The sequence below is a fragment of the Aplysia californica genome, unplaced genomic scaffold (genome assembly GCF_000002075.1).
Source record: "Aplysia californica isolate F4 #8 unplaced genomic scaffold, AplCal3.0 scaffold00328, whole genome shotgun sequence".
Lineage (NCBI taxonomy): Eukaryota > Metazoa > Mollusca > Gastropoda > Aplysiida > Aplysiidae > Aplysia > Aplysia californica.
The window spans coordinates 183,944-206,037 of record NW_004797598.1 but is presented as its reverse complement, the minus strand read 5'-3'; the positions used below and the strand labels follow the sequence as shown (position 1 = coordinate 206,037).

The following is a 22,094-nucleotide window of genomic DNA, read 5'->3' as shown; positions in this document are numbered from 1 at the left end:
ACAACACCCCAAAAAAACAACTCCCAAAAACAACAACAACAAGCTAACAAAAAAACAACAACCTATGACCACAAGTCTCCTGTGAGACTGTGTTACTGTATGCCCATCTGACTTTGCAAGAAAGTTAAACATTTGCGTACCGGCTACTGTGATATAGCGGTAAGGGGCTTGGCTGTTGCACAAAAGGAGACCAGAGTTCGATTCCAGAGAGGAGACAAAATCCATATTGACCGAGTATATCTGTCTTACTGCTGGGATGTTTGTTCCCTCTCAGCTCGGGCTGGCCTCCTAAATGATCTAAGTTGCGTTGCTGGGATCGTAAAAACACCTTCATTAAAAGAAACAGAAGCACATTTGTGTTTTAGAAGTCATCAAAGTGTGGGGGCCGGAGTGTTGAGTTGGGTGTCTGGACTTAACTCTTCCCTCAGGGGATTAAAAAAAAAATTTCTCCGCTTAAGTTTCCTGGTAAGGGATAACGTGCTCCATCTCTTTACTGATGTCTTAATCATGTCTAATAGAGAAAGGGGGGTCAAAATTTAATGTGAGTACCATTTCATTCTGTCGTGTGAATGGTTGGGTTGTGTTTATCTGGAAGTGTAGCCCCTTTTTCCTGGCTCTGTGTTGCCAGTTTTGTAGTGGTGTATCTGTCTTAAGAAGACACTGTGCGGAATGGTTTGATTTTTTTTTCAAGGCGTGCTGTGATTTTGCATTCTGCCAAAAAAAAGTGAAGCCAGCTGCTGAAGCACATTTGGTTCTTGAACTTTGCCAATGCTCAGAAATTTCTAGAGTCCGTGGAATCTGAGTGGAATCTTGACATGTTTTATTAAATTCTTCTAGGAATGTTGCTCCGGTCCGTCCATCTAGTGCCAAATGTTTTAATGCTCTGCGTATCGAGAGGCCTTAAGTCGTGACTAGTCCAATGTTATTTTTTCCCCACCATCTTTCCTATACTATCAAACATCTATCGTCCTTATCTGTCCTCCTTCTTTTTGTTGTATGTTACTCTTTAGTAACACTTCGAATCTTCTGCACTTATACTTATATGGCCTATTTGTATTGCAATTGCTGCAAAATTTAGCTAAAACGAAAACTTGTTCTAGAGCTTCAGGAGAGGAATGCTTCCTCAGGTTTTGGTTGGTACTTTGGCCGCGTGCAGCAGCTTTAACACTAAAAATAGAAGCAATCTATCTACCTGAGGTGGGTGGGTGGATGCCTTCCAGACAGCTGGAGCTTTGATATGTGCGTGTAGAGCATGCTTAAGTGTCCAGTTTCTAGATTTACTGTCCCCCTGTCCCTTATCCCCCCCCCCCCCGAGTAACAGCTGTGACTTACAATGCATGCCTTGCATGAAACTGACAAATTCAGCTGTCATTTGTTCGTAGACATGCCAATATTTCAATGTCTTTAGGAGTCCAAGGACAATTTGTTTTTTTTACACAAATAATGTTAACTTTAAATTACTGTTGAAAAACTGAATTCAAATAAGACATCTTTTCGCAGCCCACTTTTCTGTTTATCTCTCTTTCATTTTACAGTTGAACTCCAGCACCTTTAGTTATGTTATTTTGGAACACATGGTGCTGGTTATTAATGACTCCGAGACATAAATAATGGGTACAGTTGACGATTTTGTGGACGCGTTGGACAGGGATTGTAATGGACTGGCTAAAAATATAGGAAAAAACGTGTCATGGGAAAATGGCGGTTATTACTAGTGACTACCATAGAGACGTGGCCACCAATGCCAGTTTGACTATTATCTTTAATTTGTTTTAGTTAATGCAATGGTCAATGGGGAACAGCTGCGGCTCTGATTTTAGTTATGTTTATAGTTTTTGTCCTGAGATGGAAGTCGAGAATATAATTGATAATTTCCTACTCTACTGTACTGCTAAATCGCAGCATACATGTGATGCCGATTTGGAAGAGGGAATAATTGAAGATTGATGATTTATACATTTTTCATAGTGGTGGTGGTGGCTGGAGTGGACTTCTGTATTTCAGTACCAAATAATCATGAAAATTATGGTCGCTTAACAATTTCTTTTTTTATTTTTGCGCCCTTTTTTTATTTTAATTAATTTTTTTGTTTGTTAAAATGGCTTTCACAAAGCCGAAAAGTCATCATCCTTAAATGAAAAATAGGAGCTCAGTTTAGCCCTGTAAACGTTTATTCACTCATACGTCAAATGGAATTCACGATGATATAATTTGTAAGCCCAATGGTGGGTTTCAGTCCCCAGTATAGTGAAAGTTTTAAAAAAATAACTTCGTAATGTTTATTTATGGTTGATGCATTCCATTTCTTTTTATCTGTAACTTTTTTCTTTTGAAACAAATAATGTAATATGTCTGTTTCACATTTTGCATCGTGATATATTTGAATTTGTGAGGTGAGAAAAGAAAGATGTTGGACATGCCTTTATAGCAGTCTGAAATTTATATTTCATTGTTCTGATCAAGATATCAAAAGTATCCCTGACAAAAAAACCAATAATAAACAAACAACATCATTCAGTGGCATTTGTGACATTATAAGTTACAACAGATACAAAGAACTCAATTGTTGGCTTTGCACAATATAGGTTCAAAGTAAACCAGTATGGTTTTGGTATTTTCTGGATATGTAAATTGTCAATTTTATCTGCTCATTCAAAGAAAAAAAAATGCTCCTAAAGCGTTTGAAATAAAGGGGAACAACCCGCCAACAGCGAGGTTTCTGCGTGATGAAACCCAATAAGTTGATTGCTTCTCCTGTAAAATTTACCATGCTGGGGGTTACCCGTTCTTATGACTAGAGCGACGTTATGCAGTGTTACTGCGCAAGTGTGCTGTCAGCCTGTACCAGTGTCTGTGGTCTAGTGGTTGGGCACACGCAGAAGTCCTGAGTTCTGGTCCCGTATGAAGAGAGGAAAGAAGAGAAGTTTTATTATCAACTATCTCAATCTTCTTGCTGGGCTGTATCCCTGTCTCCATGGTTTTATGTGAAAATAGTTGTGAAATGATGCAAACTCAGCCCAAAAATGTGAAAGTATGCGATTCTGTTAATTTTAGCAAAGACTGATAAAGGAAAATAATTAGAAATTATGCAAAAAATTATCAAATTTTGCTAAATTATGCGGGGTGCATAAAACCAAGGGGAAGGATACTATCCGTCGCAGCCTGGGTTGGCCCTGACAGGAAGGGTGGAAGCCCGCCTCCTAAATGATGTAAATCGTGTCAATAGGGGTGTAAAAACACATTTTTTAAAAACCCCAAAAACTAAAACTGTTTTTGTTTTCACAAGAAGGGATCTGTTCTTTCAATTTTTCCCTACTTTCGCTACCGTAATAATCTACTGCCTGACTGACTCTTGTATGATCTGATAGAGCTTGTAATGGTGTAAAACATTCCCTCCTCATATGACTTAATTTTTGTGCTTTAAAAAAAAAATCTACTTTCTAGCTATACGGACCTTTAACCCTATCCGTACGCCCTGGGGTCATTTTGTACCCCCGGAGTTTGTATTCTTCACATTTTTTAATACTTCTAGTGCGAAGATCTTCAGTATTTCTCAAAAAATCATTTTGGCAGACTGCTATGCAAAGCGTACGGATCGGATTAACAAGTACATTTACTCTTTGGAAAGGGGTGGCACAGAGTTCTATCGTCTCTATCTCCCCTCCTTCTTTTTTGTGTTTGTTTCTCTCCTGTAAACACCTCTAATCTTCGGCACTTATATGATCTTATTGTGTTGCAAGTGCTGTACAACTCTTACCAAAGCAAAAGAAGCCGCAAGTCATCCTAACCTTTAGTTCTTCTATTTCACCTGAGAAATAATATTCTCCTCTGCAGATGCATCAGTGGTTGTCAGACAATGACAGACGAACTAATATTCTTCTTCTTCTTCTTTTTCTCCTCCTCCTCCACCTCCTCCTCCTCCTCCTCGTTATTATGATTATTATTATTGTAATTATTATTATTATTCTCTTTATTATTATTTTCTTTATCATTGTTATTATTGTCATAAACCGTGACTCTGCAGCGACATCTATGGGATGGGTCCTGAGACCTGAATCGTGGGGTCCGATCTGATCCAATCATTTGCTCATGTTCGTACGTGTACATACCTCTGTGTGTCTGTCTGTCTGTCCGTTGTCGCCCAGTGTGTTTCTAACCCTGGTCCCCCACCTGTGGCTCTTCCAGCAGGGAGGCCAGAGACCCCACACCAAGCTGGAGTACGTGGAGGGAGTGCTCAAACACAAGCTCATCTTCCTGCAGGTCAGTAATAGTAATGAAATAGTGGATTGCATTTATTTTGCGCATTATATCCACTTATGCTATGGGGCTCGGCTAAAACAGCACCTGGACATGGATGGCTTGTGCCTCTATAAATAAATCATTGATGGTCAAGGCAATGGCGCTCCTATGACCGTAAAACCCTCTGCTTTAAAAAAAAAGCGCCGTAAAACCCTCTACTTAAAAAAAGAACAAAAAAAACTTATGCAATGCTCTATGCGCTTAACATGAAACATATTATGGAATTACGAATCAGTTTTATAGGCACATTGTAATCTTCCTGCAGGTCAGTACTATCTTGTTAGTCAGTATGATAGTGTTTTACTTTACTTTTTCGTTACTTTTTCAGTTGGTGGTTGGCGGGTGCTCTGGTGTGGTTTGCTTCTTCTTTCCTATCAAACATCTATCGTCCTTATCTCCCCCTTCTTCTTTTTTATGTTTGTTACTCTTTTGTAACACGTCTAGTCTTCTGGCACTCTTATGACCTTATGCAGTTGCGAACGCCGTAAAACCTCCACTAAAACTAAACTTACCTTTTCATCTTCTGTTGCCGTTTTTTAAGCGCCAAGGGGAGATGCAGTTTTCTATGGTAGGCCAGCTCCGCAGCTCTTTTAATTTGGATAATATTATAATTATAGTGTGTTTTAGCACCTATAAATGGCAGCTTGCACAGTATGTTTGCCTAGGCAGTTGAGATTGTTTCAGAATGCTGTCAGGTCTGCTGGGAGTAATAGTATAGATTGTAAAGCGCGTAGAGCTTACTGTTGAGCGGGAATTGCGCGAAACAAATGCAATCTATTACTATTATTTTTACTACTAACTTGGTGGGTGGTTGGAGGATGCCCTTTCCCCCTTACCCGGGTTCTATTTTATGTGTTGTGTGATGGGGTGTGCGTGTGTGTGTGTGTGGTATGTATATGCGGTGTGAAGTGTGTGTGGTTGTGTGTGTGTGTGTGGTATGTATATGCGGTGTGAAGTGTGTGTGCATGTGTGTGTGTGTGTGATGTATATGCGGTGTGAAGTGTGTGTGTGTGTTTGTGTGCGTGTGTGTGTGTGGTTGTGTGTGTTTGTTTGCGTGTGTGTGTGTGTGTGTGTGTGTGTGTGTGTGTGGTATGTATATGCGGTGTGAAGTGTGTGTGTGTGTGTGTGTGTGTGTGTGTGTACTGCCCTTTGGGTGCAAACAAAGGATCACTACAAGAATCGATCAGAAATCTACCCCTCCCTCCCCTTTGTTTTGTGCCGCCCCCAGGTATCCCCGTCAGAGCTGCAGGTGGAGGCGGACGACTGCATCATCTTCAACGACGGCACCAAGTCGGCCGGCTGCAACCGCGAAGAGTTCCGCACCTACGTGAGTGTGCCTAACTGATTGGAGTGATTCACTAATATCTCCCCTCTCCACCCCCACACCCCTCCCCTCCCCCCTTTAATAACAACCCTTCCCCCCTTCCACCCCAGCCCACACACAACCGACCATACACTATATCCTTTGTCACCTACCACCTCGTATTTACATCTCCCATTTCTCTCATAATTATGTGGCCGGTTGATTGCGTCCTATGTATGATTTATTCCTGTTGTAAAAAGATGGTTGCTATTTTAAGAAGTTCTATTTGAAAGAGTTTTGTCTGTGGTTGTTTTTTTTGGTATGGCATACCTGTGATTTGACATGAATGATGGAATTTGTTGCTTTAATTTCAAGGCTTTAATTCATTTATTTTTTGTACATTTATCAGTACAAAAATTGTAATATATTAAATGGGTAACTGAGATTGAGGTTTTGGGGTTTTTTTCAAAGATATTGATAGATGGTTTGGGGGGGGGATGCATATGGTTGCAGTGTTAGAAATTGATAGAAATTGAGGTAAGGAAACGTCTGAGTAAGTTTGGGCGTAGGTTCAAGTCTAACATCGTCTTTTCCACCGTCTGTTTTCTGAGGTCCTGATGGTGTGTTGAAATGTGAGTGAAAGGGTAGATGTGTCGTAAAATTGTCATCATGATGGTGCTACAGCTATATTGAATTCTGTTACTTGTAAAAAAAATTATACTTTACTTGGAGCGCCATTTTGAATGTAGGCAGGGTGTGAAATAAGCCTTTTTCCTATTTGTTCTCTACGATCCTCCATAAGCTCTTACACATTTACCCTCTGTGATACCATTTGGGCTGAGGGGGGGGGGGGGGGAGTTTGTTGTTGGAATTCCTCAGACGGTTAGCTAAGTCCAGATTTTTTGGGGGGCCTATGGAGTAGTTTGTAGTTGTTTAAGAATAACGCCAAATTCAGCACTGACTGTAAAGTTTTTTTTAAGAGGTGTGGGACCTCTGAAGTTAACATCCATCTCCGATAGGACCTAGTCAAGTTGGGGGTGGGAGAGCCTTGGAAAACTCTTCAAACAAGCCAAGTTCAAGAATGCCCCCATTGTGGATTCAAACCAGGGTCATCTGCACCTCAGTCCAGCATGATATCAGTTGAGCTAATGGTGATGGCTATTTTAAAAGAAATTTCTCTTAAGGAAAAAAGAGAGTCCCTTTTACAAGCACAGAGAGGAATTGTGCTGCTGTATTTTTTTAAGTTACCATCTTCTAGTCACTTTATCAAATGGTTTTTGGTCTCAGAGATTTTTTTTTTGGGGGGGGGGGGGTGGAGGGGTGTCCATCCTGTATGAAGCCAAGAGTTCCTTTGAAATGTTTTTTTTACTGAATTGTAGGGTAAAGTGTAGAGTGTGGACAAAGATTTTAGTGGAAAACTTTGACTAAGGTTTTTCAAGGTTTAAAAGGAGTGTGCAAAGTCTGGATTACAACTGCTGTACAGGACCGTAATGCAGGACAGATGTGACAGAGAGAGAGAGAGGAGAGTGAGTGTGTTTGGGGACAATCTAATGTTGATTATTTGAGCACTTACTTTTGTTGACAAAACCCTGTGGTGTATGTGTGGTGTGGTGTGGTGTGTGTGTGTGCGTGCGTGCGTGTGTGTGTGGTATGTATATGCGGTGTGAGATGTGTGTGGTTGTGTGTATGTGTGTGTATAGCGTCGAGACCAATCATTGCGTGTACTCTGCAACTAGCAGACATTCCATCCATTTTTTTCTTCTCAAATATTGTGCAACTTAATCAGCCTAGTCTTTTTGGAAAAATCTCGTTTCTCCCCAGTCCAAAAAGTGGTATTTTCCCCACTGTATTTTGATGTGATCTTTGTGTTGACTTACATTTGCATACTTGGTCGGCCAGCTGTTCAGATGTACTGAGCCCAGTTTTTAAAAAACATTTTTAACCCTATCCGTACATCGTGTTTTACTATTGTATCCATACGACGTGGGGAACTCTTTTTCCACCACTTTCCAAAGAGGAAATTTACGCTTTAATCCGATCCGTACGCTTTGCATAGCAGTCTGTCAAAATGATTTTTTGAGAAATACTGAAAGTTTCAAAGAGATCTTTGTACTAGAAATATTCTAAAATGTGAAGAATACAACCCTGGGGGTACAAAATGACCCCAGGGCATATGGATAGGGTTAAGAAAAATTACAGGGTTTTTTAATCAGTGGTACCGGTTGTTTGTACTCCTCGAGAAATATTTTGTTGAAATTCAGGCATAACGTAGATACAATTCTTGAAAGAATGGAACATTTTATTCTCACTTTTGAGGAGGAATTACTGTCAGATACTACCGAAGATGATGAGGCTTTAATTAATTAGCTTCAGTTATATGTAGTGGGTGGCAACATTCTCTTTTTTTAAAAAAATTAATTTTTTTAAAAGAAAGAAAAAAAAGGAATTACTTTCCCTTTCTGGGCTTAGAACGTTTGAAGAGCTTGCCGACAACTTGTTGGTTGGTTTATTTATTGATGCTGTCTGCAACGATTGACGCTCTGTTCGGAGTTTTGTTTTGTCCATGCCATGTCTCGTAAGTAAGACCTGTTCTCAGTCGTAGAGATTGCCTTGCCACCATTCCAGAATCACAGAAGAAAAAACCCGCTAATTTTTAGTCTGAATCATTATGTTGTGAAACTGGTGTACCTTAAAAAAATACAGGGCGGGGATGACCCGCGGGGTATCCCGGCATGTTTGCTAGCAGTTAGAGATGGTAAAGGGGTGAAAGATTCAACTTTTTAAATTCTGATTTATTTTGTTGTTGTTGCCTTTGTGCAGGTATTCCCTTTTATCCATCAGGGTACTACTGGCGTTAGGTCAAAGGTTGTCTGCACCCGCCTTCTCGAGCGACTTGTTCTGTTTTATCTGTTCTCGTCTTGCCTAGTGTTGGTCAAAGATTGTCTGCGCCCGCCTTCTCGAGCGACTTGTTCTGTTTTATCTGTTCTCGTCTTGCCTAGTGTAGGTCAAAGGTTGTCTGCGCCCGCCTTCTCGAGCGACTTGTTCTGTTTTATCTGTTCTCGTCTTGCCTAGTGTAGGTCAAAGGTTGTCTGCGCCCGCCTTCTCGAGCGACTTGTTCTGTTTTATCTGTTCTCGTCTTGCCTAGTGTAGGTCAAAGGTTGTCTGCGCCCGCCTTCTCGAGCGACTTGTTCTGTTTTATCTGTTCTCGTCTTGCCTAGTGTAGGTCAAAGGTTGTCTGCGCCCGCCTTCTCGAGCGACTTGTTCTGTTTTATCTGTTCTCGTCTTGCCTAGTGTAGGTCAAAGGTTGTCTGCGCCCGCCTTCTCGAGCGACTTGTTCTGTTTTATCTGTTCTCGTCTTGCCTAGTGTAGGTCAAAGGTTGTCTGCGCCCGCCTTCTCGAGCGACTTGTTCTGTTTTATCTGTTCTCGTCTTGCCTAGTGTAGGTCAAAGGTTGTCTGCGCCCGCCTTCTCGAGCGACTTGTTCTGTTTTATCTGTTCTCGTCTTGCCTAGTGTAGGTCAAAGGTTGTCTGCGCCCGCCTTCTCAAGCGACTTGTTCTGTTCTCGTCTTGCCTAGTGTAGGTCAAAGGTTGTCTGCGCCCGCCTTCTCGAGCGACTTGTTCTGTTCTCGTCTTGCCTAGTGTAGGTCAAAGGTTGTCTGCGCCCGCCTTCTCGAGCGACTTGTTCTGTTTTATCTGTTCTCGTCTTGCCTAGTGTAGGTCAAAGGTTGTCTGCGCCCGCCTTCTCAAGCGACTTGTTCTGTTCTCGTCTTGCCTAGTGTAGGTCAAAGGTTGTCTGCGCCCGCCTTCTCGAGCGACTTGTTCTGTTTTATCTGTTCTCGTCTTGCCTAGTGTAGGTCAAAGGTTGTCTTAGCCCACCTTTTACTAGTCTTTTTCTTCTGGGCTTTGTTCTGTGTGTGCTGACAGCTGTATATCGACAGAGTCTTTTTACTACTATATAGATGCAATGTCTTTTATTTGTTGCTCTCATTTCTGTTTTTGAGAAGTGCAGACTTGATTGGTTTTAATTTTTAATGATTTTCTATTTGTTATATATATGCAACTGCCGACTTGGTCCTTTGCCATAGCTTTTCAAATTTTGGACCCTTTATGAGCATAATAGTGGTTGGATGATGTTGGGGTAAATACGTAATAATTAACTGGAAGATAAAAGGAGACAAGAAAATTTTTGTTGTTGTGTCCATTTGTAGAAAATTTGTTGTAGCTTTTACAAAGTATGAAGACAAGCACAGTTTTAAAATCTTTGCATTCCTAGATATACTCACATTAACCCTATCCGTACGTCGTGTTTTACTATCTTATTTATATGACGTGGGGAAGTCTGTGCCACCACTTTCCAAAGAGGAAATTTACTCATCAATCTGATCCGTACGCTTTTCATAGCTGTCTGTCAAAATGATTTTTTGAGAAATACTGAAAGAGATCTTCGCACTAGAAGTATTCTAAAATGGGAAGAATACAACCTCGGGGGTACAAAATGACCCCAGGGCATACGGATAGGCAATATTGAAATACAAAAATCTGTTAACAGGTTTTTTTTTTCTAGGTTTTTGTCTGAAAATCATGACATGTATTTTTACTTCAATATCTCTCACTCTTTTCCCGGATGAAACTTGATTTGTGTGGAGCGCAGAATTTTTCTTTCTCTCATGTTCATGTCTATATTTTGAAGGAAAATGACTGCTACTACTAGGTGTCTGTCCTAAGTGCTTTAGACATATCTTTTAGTCCTCAAAGAAAAAAAGTAAACTGTGAAGTAGGACCCGTTTTTAATTTTGATAAAAGGGGAAAGGCCAGCAACCCCATTTTTCAGGTGGGGATTTTCTGTCCCCAGATGGTAAAGTAATAACTTTCAGAAGATAAAACAATGAAGTTTGAAAGATAAGTAATGACGTACGGAAGAGGGTTTTAGGGATCATGGGAGAGTTCCACTGGTTGGTCCCACTTCTTTACTTTCCCTCAGATGATTCTGTCTTTCTGTCTGTCTTACTTTTTCCCAACACCATTATATTATTGTGTTGATGTGCTGCTCTTTAATCAAACAGGCAGAAGGCCGGGGGGGAAAAACCGATGAGAAGAAAAAACAAGTTTCTCCGTAGGTCCGTTCTATAGGGGGGGGGGGGGGGAGTGTATGCGTGAGGAAAAGAATTATATAGTCTCAGAGTATATTGCTGAAGATGCAGAAAAAGAAGTTGTTGTGATCATAGATCCAGGCCAAAAAAAAAAGGGGTGGGTTAATTGACCATTTTAGAACAGGCAAAAGTTATGATAGCTCTGCTTTTGTTTTCAAAATGTGAAGAAACTTGGGTACCCCCACTTTGTTTCCTTATAATACAGTGTGTTATTCTGCAGATTGCTTTCTGCTATTTGTATGATGGATGAAGTTCAATTGCTCTTCTCGATTGATGAATGGGGAGCGTTTTATTGTTTATATTCTTTGTCAAACTTGCATTAAACATTCACAACTTGGAAATCAAACTCCATGGCTGTGTTCAATATTTTGTCATGAAATCCTTTATTTTGTATATATTAATTATGCTGTTGGTGCTGATGTTTGGGTTTGTTATTGTTTATTGTTTGTTTCTTTGTCATCATGTTGTTTTGGAGTTGTTTTTTTAGGGGGGGGGGGATTGTTCAGTGTTTGTTAAGAAATATTGAGCAAAGCAATCATAGATAAGGATTACAGGTGTTAAAACTTAAATATGATTTTTACGTTTTCGTTGATCTAAGAGATGGAAGGGAAATCATGGAGTCAGAATCAGTACAGTGGAACCTATTTCAAGATGACCACCCGTTGTTGAGAAGAAAAGTGGACGTCTTAGACTGGTGGTCTTCTTGGACAGTGTCGTTGAAATATTGAAAAAAATGCGGGGGGGAGGGTGAAAAGTGGTTGTTTGTACAGGTGACTGTCTTGGACCAGTAGTTGTTATTGAAGGTTCATCTGTATACTATTTCATCAAGATACTTATTAAGCTGTTGTAGTGAAAACTTTTGGAGGAAGGATATCGTGAACCTAACTGAAATGCATCGTGGAATTGTATACCATTTCACTGAGATACTTATTTACCGGTAGCTGTAATAGTGCAGACTTTTGGAGAATATCATGAACCTATCTGTGAAATACAATGTGCAATGTCTGCACTGTGAGAGACTTACGGACTCCGGTAGGTCAAAAGCATTGAAAAGGATTATGATGGGGGAGAGAGAAATTTATCTCTGCACAGTGTTGCAATGCAGTTGAGTGGTCGGTCTTAAAGGATGAAAATGACAAAGTCGTGTAAAGAAGGAGCATCGCAGACTCACAGAGGTTGACCCTGAATGAAAGATCTGTCTCAAGTTTGTCGACATGGCAGCTGTCTCAAGTTACAGACACTGGTGATGTATGCCACAACGTAAAGCTTTTTCTCGCTGTCTCAACTACAAAGAGGAGTGCATTTAATCAAGCTTCGTGTCAGTTTCTTTCGTGACCTTGTGCAGTGCACAGGACTTCACCCAGGACGAAAGCTGCCGTAAGTTTTATCGTAAATTTTTGTTTATGGTTTGGCTTCTCTCTCACTTCACTTGTCTCTTCGGAGCTCACTGGTGATGTCACACGCTCAAATAAGGCCTGTTGTTTTTTCTTTTTCTGTCACAAAAGCTGCAGAGAAAACTTTATCAGGCTCTTCTCTTTTTCCCCCACTGAGAATGTGTGTCAGGGTAGTATTAGAATAGAAAGCAACATTCGAATCTTACATGGTCGATCCTTTAAATTTTTGTCGGTTATATTGTAGATGGCGAAAATGTTTCTGAACGTTTTAGAACCTGCTGGAGTAATGATATAGTGTAATGTTTTAAACAGAGCTCTCTCTTCTGTTGTCCTGAATGGAAGAGTTTTACCCAATTTCAACTGCTAGGGTGAAAAGACCTACACCTCTTTGCCTTTATAGATCAGCTAATCATTTGCGACGTACACAAATCTCATCTTCAGAATCTTTTACTTTTGTTTCCATTTTGTTGTTGACAAGACGTGTAGACAGAAGCCAAAACTGCCAGGCACCTTGTGTTGAATGTATTTCATTTTGATAAAGACGCTATTTTTTATTTTGAATGCTGTCTGAGATATTTTAATTTATTTTGATTTGGTTTTTGCTGTTGGTCTGCGGATGTGCTGGTAGTGTTTTTGCCTCCCCCTTTATTTTTCGGTTGATTTTAAGTTGCTTGATGTTCTGCATAGACTCCCCCTTAATTTTATTTGAGCTTGTCACCTGTGAATGGAATGTTTTCATCCTTTTTTGTCAGTTCATGAATGAGAAATTTGTTACTTACCCAAGCTTTTATTTAAAGCTGGTTTCTGACAAGATAGCTTCTTGTAAATGTGAAGTGATTTTACTTATAATTATAAACCTCTAATGGGTGAATCATTTTGAATGAAAGCTACTTTTTGCTATTATAATAAGGATTATAACAAGCTTGTTTGTCTTTCAGTCTTTCAGGCAATGACAAAGTAGTTATGGGCTAAAATATTCATACTGATGGCTATTTGTCTATATTTTATACATTTTGATGGATGTTTCTTCAATAGATATAGGGTCTATAGGCCTATATCTTTTTTGTTTCTGTATTAGTTTGGGAATTGACAAATTAATTTGCTTTTTGGCATTTCTAGTCATTTATTCAAATTCACAAAATGTGAAAGTCGACTTGTATATAGCAACATCAGAAAATTATACTCTCAGCCTTTTAATAATAATTAAAAAAAAGAATTAGTATAATCAGCTGATTGGGCTGTCCGTTATTTATTGAGGCATCAGTCTTAAAGCAAGGGCTGCATTATTTTCCCTTTTTTAAAAAATATTCACAAAGCTTTTGATGGGGTGATAGGGAGCAATTTCTTTTCTGTGGCTTCTGTTACTTCTCTTTACTTTATGCTTACTTTACTTTTATCTGCCACTTATGCCCTTTTGGGTGTCGCGGGATTACTTTAAGCCATTCGAGAAAGCCAAGCTGAGGGTAACTTTTTCATTTAGGGTTGAGACTTTTATTTTTATTTTTCATTTTATGGCTGCTTTTTTTCCCCCCTGAATTTTTTCAGTTTTTCAAAAACGCTCAATCCCCCATTCTTTACTTTTGTCATTTGTCCCTTCCCGTGTGGGTTTGTTTTTTATTTTTGCTTCTGGTTTGTTTGGTTATGACAATGATAATACATAACAAGATGGGCCACTCAGCCAAAAAAGTGTCCGCAGGAAGTATGCTCTTTGCTTCAGATGGCGCTGCAGTCTGTTTTGAAGCTCTCTTTCGTTTTTCCAGAAGAAGAATAGGAATAGCACCTCCTTGCGTGCGCAGATCGACTGCTGTTCATCAGCAGTTCGGGTACGTTCAGTGCGGAGTTTTAGTTTTTTAAATATTTTAATGACCTCTCGCCTTTCATTCTAAAGTCAAATTAAACAAAGAAAACCATCACCTTTTCCTCCGGAAGAGGTTTTTTGTCAGCGTAACCATTTTAAAAAAGCGTTCTTCCGAAATTTATCCAAAAAACTTGCTAGTTTCACTTTGATTTTGTAAAACTCAAGTAGGGTAACTCTGTTCGCAAAGAGTGCGCTTTTGTGAAGAGGGCGCCACCAAATTTGGAGGACACTTTTTTAATTGGCTCAAAGAGAGAAGTGGCCCATCTTGTTATGTACTATCATTGGTTATGATAAGTATTCATTTTCCTCTTTCTCTCATTGACACTTCTACAGGATGGTTGCTGTCCCACATTTAAGATAAGATAAGATGAGATATAATATTTTATTATCCCCGAGGGAAATTTTTCTTGGTTGTACAGGACCGACCGTAAAAACACATGCAGGTATACATAAAAAATTTTAAGTTTTTAAGTTGTGTTGTTCAGGAGATTACAGTCTCGCTGAATGTTCAAGGTTAAATAAAATATGAGTGGGTTATTAATGAATATCGACGTTGCTGGAAACTTTGGTCTTTATGGACTATCCTCGTAGGGTGGAGTGGGGGTGGGGAGAGAAACGAACATGTTTCCTCCTGAGCCGGCACGTTTTTTTTTTTTTAATGAAATCGTCTTTTTCCTTTTTAAAAATAAAATCAACTCTTCTCGTAGCACATCAGAATGCCGGAAATGAACTTCGCTTTAAAGGCGTTGTTCTTTTCCCTTGGCCCATTTTATTTCTTTGCTGTCGAAGCTAAAGTCGTTGCAATGTTGAACTGGAACAGGTAATGAATACAGCACTTCACTTTTTGAAATTTATTTTTGGTTTATTTAGTTGGGTTTTTTTCATGTTTCTTTGCATTTGAAAATGTGTTGATTGCTTGTTTTTTTGGGGGTTTTTTCCCAAGTATATCCATGTCTTTGATTGGAATGTTTAAAAGGCACAAGCATGATAGTTGTAAAGTGCATAGAGCATGCTGTAGAGCATGGATGTGCATTTTTCAAATGCAATTATTATTATTATTATTATCATTATTATTATTATTATTATTATTATTATTATTATTATTATATGTATTTGCTCAACGTGCAAGCCTCACTGATGAACACTGTCACTTTAAGTCAATCAGCATCTCAATCGGCATCACAAAAATATTATTCATAGTTAACTGGATAGCTCTGCATGTTTGCAGATAGCTGTGTATCTTAGTGAGAATGTGGTTCAAATCTTTGCATGTGAAAGTGATGATTAGTTCTTAGAAATATTTATAGTCTTAAAAGTATGGCTAATGTTCTCGTCATATGCTTGATATAACTAGCATGCACGTCAGAAGAGAGTGTTCTTTTTTTTTAGATTCTGTAGTTGGTTTTTTTGGGGTATGTTTTGTTACTTTTGATTTGAATGAAACAAACTTGGTTTGATTTTGTGTTTTTTTGTCTATGTGTTTTTTGTAGTTTGTTTCTTTTATGATTTTGCATGGTTTTTTTTTTGCACCTTACTGAACAATCGAGCATATGCAAGCAAGCCTTTTGGTAGTGTTGTATTTTTTGTTGAAATCTGCTTGGAGAACTTTATTTGTGTGTGCAGTCTGAGAGATTGTGTTGTTTATTTGTGTGTGAAGTCTGAGAGATTGTGTTGTTTATTTGTGTGTGAAGTCTGAGAGATTGTGTTGTTTATTTGTGTGTGCAGTCTGAGAGATTGTGTTGTTTATTTGTGTGTGCAGTCTGAGAGGTTGTGTTGTTTATTTGTGTGTGAAGTCTGAGAGATTGTGTTGTTTATTTGTGTTTTTTGTTGGTCTTTTTTGTTTAATTTTGTTTTGTTTTGTAGATGTAGTTTTGTCAATTTAGTAGGGATACTCTTGTTTTGTGTCAAGTGAGAGAGGTTTTTTTCCAGAGATTTTGTTTTGCATGGCTTTGTATTTGTCCTTGAAATGCTTCTTGTGAAGATGAAAACATTTTTTTTCCCTCCTTATTGTTATGTTAGTATAAAAGGATAATAACAGGTGAAATGCATCTTGTGAAGATGAAAACATTTCCCCCCCCCTCCGTATTGTTGGTATAAAATAATAACAGCCAAGCAATCCTGTTCTGAGGTGATTTGATAACTTTACTTATTAACCCTATCCGTACGTCGTGTTTTACTATCATATCCATACGACGTGGGAACTCTGTTCCACCACTGTCCAAAGAGGAAATTTACTCGTTGATCCGATCCGTACGCTTTGCATAACAGTCCGTCCAAATGATTTTTTGAGAAATGCTGAAAGTTTCAGAGATCTTCGCTCTAGAAGTATTCTAAAATGTGAAGAATATAACGCCGGGGGCACAAAATGACCCCAGGACGTACGGATAGGGTTAACATGTGATATGTTGTGTTGTTTCATATCGTCAGCAAGCTGTTCAAATGTAATATGCCCATAAAACAAAATTGTTCAAGAGAGAAAAAGCTGTTATATCATTTTTAACAATTGAACATACATTATGTATTTATTCTGGCTTTTTTTTTCAACATTTGGAATTCGAATAAAGTATTTCTCAAGCACATGCAACCAATACCACAGATTATGCGACTGCAGTAAACAAACAAAAACAAAAAAAAGTAGGAATTTCAAGATTTTGGGATTAGTGCATTTTAACAGCTGGGTGATGATATTTAAATAACTTCATCTCAGGACCTAATCATGAGATCATCATTATGTTGTTACACAAAGAACCGAACGTGTGTAATTGTAATTTCCTCAAAATTATACTTTGGGAAAACTTTCATCCTCTTGTTTTGCGTGGTATTAGTGCTCATTTCGATAGCTTAGTGTAAGACTCCACCAGTTGGCAGTTGGTGGGTGCTCTGGTGTCGTTTGCTTCTTCTTTCCTATCGAACATCTATCGTCCTTGTCTCTCCTTCTTCTTTTTTATGTTTGTTACTCTCTTGTAACACCTCTAACCTTCTGGCGTTCATATGACCTTATGAAGTTGCAAGTGCCGTAAAACTCTATTAAAACTAAATTAAACAGAATCTTACACTGAGCAGATGATTTTGTGTTTTTGAGCTCAAGACCCGAAGGCAATTGTAAATTAATCTTTGTTTGTTTTGCCTGTTCCTTCTCCAGTCTACATAATAATTACACTTTTCTTTGACATTTCAAGAATAAGCGAATGTTCATTCTTTATGTCATGTTTCTAACATACCATTCAGCCATCTTTCTCATATGACTTTATGCAGTTGCGAGTGCCGTAAAACGCTTACCTTACCAACCATCTTTGAAATACTTGATTTGTACACTTGGGGTTTTATGGGGTACCGTATCAAACTTTTTGTGAAAGAAAAGAAATCCTTATTTTCTGGGTCTCCCAATATTGCTTTCAGATTGAGGAGCTGGAGCGAGATATAATTGCTCTGGAAAACATTCTTGGAGGCTCGGACTCTGCTCTCCATTGTGCTTTGTCTTTGGAAGACGATGAAGAGACAGATGATGAGGATGATGATGATGATGATGAAGCAGAAGATGAAGAAGACCCAGAAGAGGTAAGATACATTGCGTCATTGATGATTGCCCCCTGATGATGTGGTGAATACATTCGAAATTGTCTATGACAGCCGCTGTGGAGGAGAAATGTGGACCCCCGGGGTGGTGCTACTGACTGAAGTGTCTTTAGGCCATTCCCAAAGGGGGGACATTAACCATGTTCTTATGCACAGTAGCATTGTAATTGTATATGGACTGATTCGTCAATGTCATGTATAAGACAATCACCTGTACAAACTACCCCTGGCCTTTTGGGTTACATTTCAAGGTTCGGACAATAGTTGACACTGATTTCAGGGACAGCAAAGTTTCTCAGTGACACCCATGGTGTATGTATGTGTGTGTGTGTGTGTGCTAGCGTGTAGGATGTTCATCTCCAATTGGACCCAATGCAAGTTCTGTGAATCTAATTTTGTTGTTTTATATTTTTAACGGACAGCAGGAGGAGAGGGAGGATGAGGAGAAAGAGGATGAGGAGGAGGAAGAGGAGGAGGAGGATTGGCCGTGTACAGAATTTAAAATGTCAGTGGCTCGTAAAACTTTCATTTGATGGACATTGTATTTCCTAGTTCATCTTGACATTAAAATTTGCCACTGTCTCTCTTCTGTGAATTGCCAGTCGCAAGAGGGCTTAGCCGGTCATGCGCTGCTAAATGTCGCGTCGTGCATAAGGAGACATAGGCTTAGAATTACAAACTTCTGTCTGGCATTTTTGGCTGTTTTGAGTTACTAAGACCATGAGGACAGAAACCAAATATTTTATCTGCTCTATCAAAATTATAAGATTATTTGGAGTAGTTTTCAAGATATTCAAAGATTTGCATTAGAAAAGGCGTGCTTGACATGATGTGAAACTCAAACTCTTTGACATCAAATTTCTCAAGACAAACTTCTGAGCTGATAAAACTTTGTAATTCTGAGGTAGCGATTTGTACAGGTGATTGTCTTATACAGGTAGCCATTGGAACAGGTTTGACTGTACAGATTTTTAAGAGAGAAGGATATATAAAGAAAAATATAGGGAAAAAGAAGGTAGAAAAAATAATATGCCGAGTGAGGAGGCAGAGGGGATGGATTTTACTGAAATATTTATTAGTTTTGTATTTAGCAATCACAGTACCAATTGTACATGTGAATCTTTTATAGGGAAAAGGAGATCAGGAGCGATAATGACTGATAATTTTTATTCATTTCTTTCTCTTTCATCTGTCAGGCAAAAATTTGTCTTGGTCATTTAAAATGACACTGGTGTTGCAAAGGTTGTTAGGTGCATTCATGCACTTGGGGGGGGGGGAATATAATGGTGGGGCGATAAATAGAAGGGGAAGATATGGGCCTGTTCACCCACATTTTTCTTCCTGATGGTAGTGCTAATTTTACAGTGAAGTTTTAAACAGTCATAAAGCCAGGAGGAGATGAAAAAGAGACACAAAAAGAGAGAAAGAAACGGGAGAGAGAGAAGTTGCCAGAGGAGGGGAAGAAAAAGAAGCACAGTTAGGCTGGATTTTTTCTCGAATTGATTTTGTCGATGACTGTGGTACTTTTAATGATGCGAACAATTTTGTTTTCAGATGAGGAGGAGACGGGAAGAGGAAGAAAAAGAAAGAAAGAAGCAGGAGGAGAAGAAGTGGCGTGAGGAAGAGGAGAAGAAGCGGCGCGAACAGGAGGAAGCTTGGAGGAAGCGCGAGTTTGCCGTGCCGCACGCGATAGTGAGACCGCAGCCTCGTGTGGAAAGTGAGGAGGAGAAGAACCCACCGAGGTTCCCACCACTGGATGATCATGAGCTGCCAGGTAGGTTTGATTTGAGTCATTTCTGTTTTTCAATCAAAAGATAATAATAATAATAAATGACTTTTATATAGCGCTCAACCCCGATTAAAGTACACAGGCTCTGAGCGCTTTACAATACAGTACAACGTACAACAGTAACATAAAACGTTGTGTTCTGACTAAAGAAAATTATTCCAAATATCCACCTTATTAATTTAATAAGAGAAACGACTTCAGCTGACATTTGAATGAATCAAAAGATAGATAATATATGTGTCGGGACGCAGTGGAATCAGACGCTCGTCAATTTTTGGGCATGTGGAGTTATTGATATCCCTTTAAAGCTTGTTTATTCGTCTTGCGTCCTGATGAAAAAATATCAATTTATCGTGAATACATGTTGAGATCTTGGAGATTAAAGGAGGTGGAGTCGTCTGATTTCAGAGGTAAAATTAGCGCGAAGATGGCAGTCAAAGTTTGGTTATTTCCTTTGCTTGCACTGTACCGTTTTACTGACAGACCCTGTAACATTCTGAAACATTCTCAGCTTCCTGGGCAGCATCAGTACTAACAGCCATTTTATAGACCATCATCATTGCCTTTTTCACCCTGGATCAGGATATTGGCCACGAACAAACACTTTTCACCTTTCCCTATCCTGGGCAAGTTGCTTGATGTCACTCCATGTCTTCCCACTTTTCTGTTCATCCATTTCCGTGACTCTTCTCCAGGTTCCACATGGTCTTCCCCTTTATATATAGTCAGACATAAATTTTTCACTGTCTTGATCAATAACCCGTTTCCACCATAGTGTAGTAAGGAAAATGTGTGTAAAGTGTCTTCCCCGAGTGCCAACATAGCTCCTGGACAAGGATTCTTGCCCATGACCTAACGCTAACGGTTGGGAATCTCAATCCACTACCTGCTGATGCAACATTATGGTCTACACATCTCAGGGTTGTTAGCTTTTATGGCATTTTGCAGATTGGATTGATAACAATATCAAAATATCACATTTCACATACAGCAGGTTGCCTCTTTTTTCTATTAAAATCCGATCCGGAAGTGCTCCATTTTTGTTGACTACAGTCGATACTGCTCTAATGGCCACCTGTATACATTCAGACAATCACTTGTACAAATGGCTGATCCCATTTACCCTCTTTTTTGGGTTGTTTTTTCTTACATTACAAAGACACTGTGCAAGTGGTACGCTTTTCAGATACAACCGCTTTAGTCCATGTCTATGTTCTATCCACGTTTTTCAGTAAAAAAATCCTCCTAGTAATATGTTTGTAAATGGACATAAAATTCATAAAAGGTGTTGAGTTAAAAAAAAAAAAAAATCTATATATATAAATTGTCAAAGTGGAGAAAAATTGGTGATATCTTCGATTTCATTATTTTGACAAGCGTCTGATTTGACCACGATGCCTGACAGCTTATTATTGTCATCTTTGTTTTTCTCTCTCCAGATACTCGAGTCCACCTAGGCCGGCTGGGTCGTCTCAACTGGAGCCCGGAGGACTGCAGTGGGGAGGAGAAGATGGACTTCTCTCAGTACGCCAGCACCTGGCTCTGTCCCACTGCCAAAGGGCTCAGGTGATTTATTGATTTATCAATTTATTTTTCTAGGTATTTGCAAGATAGAAGTTTTGTAATTCTAACATTTGAAGGTATGAGGTGATGGATGCTTTGTTGAAATTATGAGTTGGGCCGAAACTAAAAACCAAAGAGGTATCTATCTCTCTGAGAGGTCACTAGAATGTTGTTACTATTTGTTACTTATTACTGTACTACCATCTCTTCCTCCCTCGGTGGGTGGTTGGCATGTGCTCTATCGTGGTTTGCTCCTTCTTTCCTATGATACATCTATCATCCTTTACCTTTCCACCTTTTTTCTTTGTATGTTATTCTCTAGTAACACCCCTAACTTTGGGCACTTATATAACCTATTTGTGTTACAAATGCCGTAAAACTCTTTTACACTTTGCAGCCTCATCTTGCCGAATGGTGATGTTTACCACACAGTTTCTTTGGATTTCCCCCCAAAATATGATGGCAAAGTGTTAAATTTTACTTTGAAAAAAAAACCGCGAACAATTTTTCCCTCAGGCTGGAGGAGTATATTGACTTTGACGAAATGATCAAACACGAGCAGGAGGAGCCCGTGTGTGACAGGAAACTTATCTCTCCTGTCCGGGCCATGGGACATCTGCCCAGCATCATGTCTCGGGGAACGCTTAAGCTGTCGCCGGAGGTCGGGCTCAAAGAGGTGAGTCCCGCTGATTGGTTGGAAAATGCTGAAATAGTATAGATTTAACACTTTGCCATCTTATCTCGCTGATTGGCGATGTTTATCGTTCAGTTTCTTTGGATTTTCCCCAAAATACGATGGTGAAGTGTTAACGCCACGATCAACGGTCTTAGGTTATTTAAGAGGCGGGACCTCCGAGTTTAACGTCCGTCTCCGAAAGGACCAAGCCAAGTGGGAAATTTATGTAAAGTGCCTTTCCCAAGGACACAATGTCGGACCGAGCTGAGGCTCGAACCCCCAAACCCGCAATCTCACAGTTACTTACGAGTCCGGTAGTCTAACCACTAGGCTACCGACGCCACTCTGATGGGTTGTGTGGCTGGTGTGTTTAGTAGTGTACATTCAAGGAGAGGAGTTTTAGACGGTGCACATCACGCTGTTACTGTCGCAAGCAGTCCACTTCAGTCGAAACTTTTAAGTATTTATTTTTCAATTTTTGCCCCCC

General features: G+C 39.4%; 1 protein-coding gene and 1 long non-coding RNA gene across 2 annotated transcripts in view; both read left to right on the top strand.

Moving 5' to 3' along the window:
- LOC101853012 (tetratricopeptide repeat protein 17) overlaps positions 1-22,094 on the top strand; it is a 63,401-nt gene that overhangs the window by 36,829 nt on the left and 4,478 nt on the right. The window contains exons 20-25 of the mRNA XM_013084921.2: positions 4,186-4,260; positions 5,528-5,626; positions 17,403-17,594; positions 19,134-19,353; positions 20,808-20,934; positions 21,448-21,607. Coding sequence (XP_012940375.1) covers positions 4,186-4,260; positions 5,528-5,626; positions 17,403-17,594; positions 19,134-19,353; positions 20,808-20,934; positions 21,448-21,607 — 873 coding nt within the window. The remainder of the gene's footprint in view (positions 1-4,185; positions 4,261-5,527; positions 5,627-17,402; positions 17,595-19,133; positions 19,354-20,807; positions 20,935-21,447; positions 21,608-22,094) is intronic.
- On the top strand, positions 7,701-10,355 carry LOC118478007. Its single transcript, XR_004858748.1, has 2 exons — positions 7,701-8,467; positions 8,541-10,355. It is a non-coding gene; the product is annotated as an uncharacterized LOC118478007 (long non-coding RNA).